The 7869-nt window shown below is 39.7% G+C and overlaps 1 protein-coding gene across 1 annotated transcript in view; it reads right to left on the bottom strand.

The window, feature by feature from the left end:
* Positions 1-6786, bottom strand: part of tex264a (testis expressed 264, ER-phagy receptor a) — a 74955-nt gene extending 68169 nt beyond the window's left edge. The window contains exon 1 of the mRNA XM_008409856.3: positions 6297-6786. Coding sequence (XP_008408078.1) covers positions 6297-6554 — 258 coding nt within the window. The 5' untranslated portion in view covers positions 6555-6786. The remainder of the gene's footprint in view (positions 1-6296) is intronic.
* Between the last annotated feature and the right edge of the window lie 1083 nt (positions 6787-7869).

Below are 7869 nucleotides of genomic sequence, written 5' to 3' on the forward strand. Positions count from 1 at the left end.
GCGCATACTTTTACCCTCGGAACCCTCTTAATTCTTTGGGGTCGTAATTTCAAGGAGGTCTCAAAAGCAATTCGTAGAGATTTTGATTCATTTTGACAAGTTTGCCAATCTTCTGGCTGCACAGCCACGATGTGAATCTCATGTACATCGTAAGAAGGGTTTCCCCCAGAAAACGTACTTAGCCCAGTGGTCCGGGTGCTAGGAAAGTTCACCCGCCCACCATGTTTTTGTTTTAAAAAATGTTAAAAGTCGTCTGGAAACGTATATATGCTCTCACATCTGTCTCGCTGTGTGCACAGAACAAGCCTTTGTAGTTGCACCTTTAGAGGTTTACATTGAGCAAGCCGAAGCTTTTATACTTGACACGTACCTTGGTGCAGTAGCTACTTGCCGAAAAACAAAACAAAAAAAAAACCTTCATAAGGGGATCATATTCAAGTGAAGCTGCTCTGCAAGAACGCCTCCCAAATAGATCATCTTGAATGAAAGGTGGTGTGTCTGATCTGCGCTGAGTTACAAAAATTCAGAAATGCACAACTAAGCGCTGAAAGACAGTGCGATTGGTGCTCTCCCCAAGCCTTGCACCCAGTTTAATACTTTAACTAAACCCATCATTGAAATCACTGTATAAAAACACAGTTTTATTATAACGAAGCAGTGCTTAACCTGGTGTGTGTGTGTGTGTGTGTGGGGGGGGGGGGGGGAGAGAAAGGGACAACTGAAGCCAGGTGGCCCAAAAATATTCTGCAGTTTGGAAATCCTTCAAAGTTGCAAAAAGTTATAGTGTGGAAACCAAAGACGTCCTACTTTTCTCTAATTAAGACAACAAAGGTTTTAGTTAGCAAACTATAAGCAGCCTGTCTTTTATGTAGCTGAATGCATGTCCCTGTAAAGTAGCAAGCACAGCTAATTAACAAGGTAGCCAGAATAAACAGCAGGAAGTTCTGATCTGCAATTTAGCAGGAGGATGTTCCATAATTTTGTTTAAGTATATATGTAAAAATATACAATGTAAATGTCAGTAGTAACATTTTTGCAGCTGTAATAATAAAGGTTATGTTATTTCAACAGAAGTAGGAATTCGCAGAGAGAATCTTATCCCAGCCGTTGCCTACGTGAAAAAGGTGCTTCATCACAGAGAGAGAAATATCGCCTGAGCACAGTCTTGCATAACATTGACTTGAAAACCTGTGGGACTGCACTCCAGAGCTTCAGTGTATTTATTTCTCATTTTGGATCCAATTTTAAAAAGCAGGCACCTTCTTACCACGAGCCTCCCTTTCATGTTGCTGCTGTCGACTGACAGACAAGCAGCGGTAAAATGGTAGTAAATTTTACCGGGGAGTGCAGGGATGCTCGGCGCTCTGATCTGAAATTCCGATTGATGAGCAGGATCACTGCAAGGCTCCCGAGGTGGGTGAGAATACTGCCATTTTTTACACCGCCGTCCTCCGCAGCACTTCTACACCTCTCCCCCCCCCACCCGTTTCTCCCTGCCACTCCCAAAACACGTCTGTAAATTTCCACCTCGACCGTGGCATGAAGGGAACACGAGTGGCTCGGCACGAGAACGAGCGGGTAGTAAGAGTCTGACGTATCTTCCGCACAGAATCATTTGTAGTTTAAAAAAAAAAAAAAAAAAACTCCACCAACTCAGATATGCAGCCTGTTACTCCTGCGAGATCAATGAAACGTGTGTGTCTGAGTTTTACCTCTCTAATACTTTATCAGTTTATTTCTCATGGTTCAAAGCCAATCATCTGAACGTTATGCGACGCACACACTTCATTTTCTTCTGGAAATTTCTTGCAGAGCACCAAACAGGCAACACACATTAAGATTCTTCACTCCTTTTATTTCTGCAAGACAACAAAGAGCTAAAAACTGAGAAACAATGAATTTGTTGGGGTTTTTTTGTCGTTATTCTTGTGATTGACAAATTGACAAATTGACAAATTAGCCAACCCACTAAGTTGCTGTATTCGTAAAATCTTGATGGAAAGGTGTTTTGTAACAGCTACAGGCCTTCATGCAAACACAAACAGCATGTGCGTGATCACAACAAGCAGGGGAAATAAGATGAATGCGATCTTTGCATCGACATCACAACAGATCAGTAAAGCTAATCAAACCACTCTGGAACATCACAAAAAGCCACACATACAGTCAAACGGATTCAGGCAGCGCATTGAAAGAACACTCTTTAATTGGTTAATGTGGGCTAGCTTTAATTCTTAATCTTCAGGACTGGCACCTATTAGCTTTGATCATGCTCATTAAATAAAAACGTTACAACCACTGGAATAATAGATGACTGCAAATGAACTGCTGATAATCACATGGATCAAGAGTCAGACCTCAGATAAAGACCACTGAATTAGGGCAGCAGTCATCAGCTGCTTGGCCAAGGACGAAATTCAGCTTTATTTCGTTAGGATGAAACTGGCTAATGGATGAGTCACATTTTCTTTGCCATTATAATAAATTACTTTCAAAGATCTATGGTTTGGAGGATGCTCCTGCTCCCTGCATAAACTCAACCAGAAATGCCAACGATGCCATCTAGTGTCCACCACGGCTCCCACCGGCTCGCAGTTGTCAATTTAGAAATCAATTGAGAGAATAGATGTGGGACAACATTTATTTCTGCCATTCTTCTGGCGAGGTGCTGTGTGCACAGCAAAAGTGTAGCCCAAAAGTTGAAGTTTGGTTCAGTCAGACTATTGGTATACAACCAATACTTAAAACAAAATCCTGCAGCTCCTTCGGGGCTGTTGATGGCCTCCATGCTGCCTCTCTGCCCAATTTGTGTCTTGATTTGATTTTGATTTTTGAGTAGATGGTACAATCAGTTGAATAGCCTGAAGGATAACATGAAAAGCCCACTTAAACAATAGTTTCAAGCATGCTCAATGATACAACGCAATTTGTATTAAAATTAATTTCTGTAAAAAAATTTTTTTTTTTTTAATTCTGTTATGTTATTGTTGCTTCAAATTTCCTCCAGCTATTGATGACTCTCTTGTGTAAAATGCCACTTGTACAACTTCACTTTATTCAAGTTCACTAGACCTGATGGAGGATGAAACCTCAAGTAAATGTTGAACCTCTTTTCCGAGAGAGATTTGATTGTTTAAGTCTTAGAGAGTGAATGTCAAGTCAAAGGTAGAAAAGCTTTTTTTTTTTTTTTTTTTCCCCCAATTCTGTTGAAAAAAAATCATGGGATTTTGGAAGTACTGTGAACACTTTTATATAAACACTAGCACTTCTGAAGAGTTCAGAACATGGTTGGTGAGTGGAAAACAGCTTGTCACTAAACTCAATGTAAAGATTTCCTAAAATTATACTATATGTGTTAGTTAATCCAGATATTTCACTGAGTTGAGATTTCAACAGGATGGCAGAGTGGCAAAACAGTTACAGTTTCTAAATCTGACAATCTTTCCAGAGTTCATCTCAAGGCGCGTTTTGATCGTGTTTGCTCAACTTTGAGAAGCTCGGCTGAAAATCTAAATCTTTATGGGAGAATTAAGAGTTCTGCAACGTAAAACCAGCAATTACTGTCAGGAAGGAATTTCATCTCCAAGCCAAAGCTCCGCTCCACCGAGCCTCTCAGTTTCACTTTGTTTTCGTTGTAGGTGGCGGCAGTTACAAAACAAACTAAAGGGAACATCATATAATTAAGGTGTTAGACATTTTATGAGCGTTAATCCCTCAGACATTGTTTAAACCTGCAATAACATGCAGAAGTGTTATACAATCAGATTCATGCGACGGCAATTCACACGGAAAGCTGCGAGAGCTTTTTGCCGCTCGGCCTCCCAGACCAGACAGTCCAACGTAAAAGGATCATTTACACTCTCAGGAACGAAAAAGTCACGAGGCCGGCACAGACCTCGGGCTCGCCAAAAACAGCAGAAAACCCTTCTAAGCTCGCATTGCCTCGGTTTTCCACTGGAATGACTCGGAGGCGGCAGTGCGACGAAAAAGCCGTGACTTAAAAAACAGGACAGAGAGCCGGTGGGTGTCAGCAGAAAAACAAACACCGTCTGGTCAGTGTGCCACAGTCTCTGAGGATCACAAACTTGAGGCTTGGCGTTGGCAGCTGAGCCTGAATAAACATTTCCAGTCAGACTCTGAACCGATCCGTCTGTCGATTGTCCACAGAACAGACTGACCGGTTGGCTGTTTGGACAAGTGTCTTCAATTTCCCATGTTGTCTACCATATGATCTAACTCTCCCAGTTATAAAAAAAACAACAACAACAAAAAAAACTAATGACTCATGCTACTTAAAGTATTAAAGTTGTGTCTAGTTATTCTTTCCTTTTCAGTCAGCTGTTTATTCTTTGGATGGACGCTCCACCCACATCAGCCAGGATGTCAGACATTCTCGTCTAACCAGCAGCTGTTGTGAGGGAAGTTTCTTGTTGACCGAAAACACAAAGAGAGTAGGAAACAACCACAGATCCCTGCTATGCAAAACTTGGTTTGGAGACCGGTTACACCTGTACAGTAAGAATCACGATCAAAACGCCCACAACGCTGTTCAGAGATCACTTAACTGACCACGTCTTATGTTCTCATTCGGAGCCTTGCTTGCATATTTAAGTTAAGAAAAAGGCACGTTGCAGGAAAGAGCCCGGAGCTGCAGATGAGCGAACGAGGGGGGGGGATAAAAAATACCAACAGTGCAACGTGGCAACTGAACAGCTGACTGCTTTCCTCATTCAGGCCCACACACACACACACGCACGCACACACACACACACACACAACTACGTCTCCTTTAATGTTTGCACTGTTCCCTACACAGACACAATCATTTAAAAGAATGACATATTGTTGCAATTAAATGGGTAGTCGACGACAAACGCAGATTTAAAATTTTCCACAAATTTACTTCAGAAAACCCTTTAAAGCACAGAAAGAATCTCTATTTAAAGTTGTTGAGTAATTTTGGATAACTTCAATATGCAGTTTTAGATTGTGGATTTTTTTTTTTTCTTGCTCATAAGAATATTTAAGTTTTGCCTTGACACACATAACAGTGCATTGGATGCAACACAAGCTCACACTGACTTGACACTGACGCCCAGGATTTGTACCAGTTGTCAACTTTGTACGAGCCGGTAAATAGTAACTTCAGTACAAACATGTAAGCAATTAACTTCGGCTTAGATTTGCAGATTATACAACATGTAAAAGGCATGGAAAAAAAACCAAACAAACAAGGTCTTTAAAATTAAAATCTTCCACCAAAAAACTCTACTATAATAGTGCTATAGTGCTTAACGTGATAAAACTTTGTTTTATTCCCACTGAGGTTCTTAAGTTATTAGCGAGGGATTTTCCTCACAGATTACTCAGAGCCTCTTTTATTCAATTGTTTATTCCTTACAACATTAGAAAAGATCATTCGTTAGATTCTTATGACCACATTTTTCTTCAGGTCAGTAAAATTAAAATATAAAAAAAAGTTTGCCTGATTTGTTTGTTTTTTTTAATTAATGGGGATAAAAAAACCTTCAATTCATGTAAATCGTTTCTTTCAGTAATCTGTTATCTCCCCTTTGGCTAGATTAAATTGTTTATTTTGGGAGCCAAGTTCCTAAATATCTTGTGTGTTGTTACGTTTATTAAATGTCTAAAATAAATGAATCTATAACAACAATTCAAGGAAGTTTTTTTTGAACATATTGGAGTTTCTTAATTATTATTATTATTATTATTATTATTATTATTAATTATTCACACAATTAAGGTCTTTTCTCCACTATTATGCACGGTGATAACTTTTTTTAATTCAAATTTAAAAAATTTATAAGAGTTTGTGACAAAAGCTTGGAGTCATGATGAATGGGAACAGTCTTGTAATTCTTTAATTCTCTGTTGAACAATCTTTCCACTGAATTTGGTATTGAAGCCCAAAAAACGAAAAAAACCAATCCTCTTGATATTTCTGACAATATATCTCACTCAAATATCAAATTGAGGTTAAACCATATCTTGCCACTAGATATTTTCTAGAACATGAATATTGATACAGATCTTTGTTAATACATATGCACACTCCGTCTAAAACCCAAAACTTGTTGAATGGACATGTCAGTTCTCAAATTATGCAACTTCCTGAACACCAACCTTCTGACTTTTGTCCAGGTCAAACAAACCGTATCTCCATAACTTTACCAACTTATCAGCACGCAGAGTACACCGTTTTTTACCGTTATGTCATGGGGTCAAGTACAGTTAAAATACAATGTATGGGGGCTCCGAGGCCCTGGGGGTCTCACCTTTTTGGGGTCATCGTAGAAAATCCCGATGGGCCTGAGGTTGGGGCCAATGCTGTAGGTCTCCGTGAAGGCTGCACCGCAGTCCTTGTAGGCGCCCTGCTTGAACTTATAGGCGACAGTAACGTTCCTAATCGGAGGAGCCCCCGTTTTAACGACAACCTCCGAAAGGAGCCCCGAGTACACCAGCAGCCCACCGACCGTTAGCACCAAACACAGCAGGAGGAAGAGTATCAGGAGCAGCAGGGCTGAATCGGACATGGTGCCGCTGAAGTCAGTCGGGGCAAATCCGAACCGTTCCCTCCAAGACACACGATAACAGTGACCGTCCAAACAACACAGAGAAGCGCTGTTGTTTCCGTTAAACACGACGCAGTGGAGACTGTTACTAGCATATAAACAAAACAGAAAGCTAAAGCACTGCGCTGGAAGTCTGGAAGGACCCTTCGGTGAAGGTATTTCCCCAAACAGTGAAGCACGCTTCCCGGATGGTCCATTGTTGCTAGTTAAGGAGGGGGAGAGTCGCTAATATAAGAAATATCGAGTTAATTTCTCCTCTCAAGTTTCACCAATAAAATACAAAGCATTTATATTAGTCAGAGAAAAACGCGGAATTCCCGTTGATAAAATTAATTAATAAACAGAAAGACGACAGCAAAGGTTTTAACTGCACAGAACCCCCCTATTTAACCGACTGTGGTGCAATCCAGGCGGTCATTAGGGAACGAGCTGTGAAAAGCGACAGAATCTAGTTTTTTTTTTTTTTTTTTTACCTCTTTACTACGAAGGATTTGTCAAATGTGACAGTTTGACTAAAAATGTAAATATTAAAAAAATAATTTTAAAATGTTTTCGGTATACATATATTTGGATAGAATTATTACAATGTGATTTATTGAATACAGAATTAAGTTACATGTATAATGAAATTGAAAAATATTTCATATGTAATTTATCCCAAAGGAAAATTAAATGCTGTAACTCATATCCAAGTATCTTCAAAGAGTCGTGGATGGTGATGCTGTGGGGCAGGAAGGAGCTCCTGTAGCAGTCAGTCTTGCAACCAATCTGAAAAGGCCTCCTAATGAAGACAGTCTCATAACTGTCATGACATTCCTGGGCAGCAGAGACTATATCCCACAGTAGCATATTCTGGTTGAAACCATCATCATTTGTTTTCCAGTATTGTACAATATTCCATCCAGATGCACAACATCCAAATCTTGCAAATTAACACTTTTTATTATATTTCCAAATTAGATATATTCATTTCTGTGTTTATTATTTCCCATTTGTGTGCTACAGTTGACCATAAAATAACTGAACCTGTCAGTGTGTTTCGTCAATAGATACCAACATTTTATAGGTTTACTTGCACAGGAGTTTAACTGAGGACCAGTCACCTTGTTGCACTTCTGACTGATCAAATTACACAGGATTGACTTCTGATTTTACTTAGAGATCTAATGGGATGAATACTAATGAATACAAATGACCACCTCACTATTCGAGAATTACCTCCTGATCAATAAAACAAAGCCATGATGTGCTGCAACACATAAATTAGGTAAATCTG

This window comes from Poecilia reticulata, chromosome 5 (genome assembly GCF_904066995.2).
Source record: "Poecilia reticulata chromosome 5, P_reticulata-male-v2, whole genome shotgun sequence".
NCBI lineage: Eukaryota > Metazoa > Chordata > Actinopteri > Cyprinodontiformes > Poeciliidae > Poecilia > Poecilia reticulata.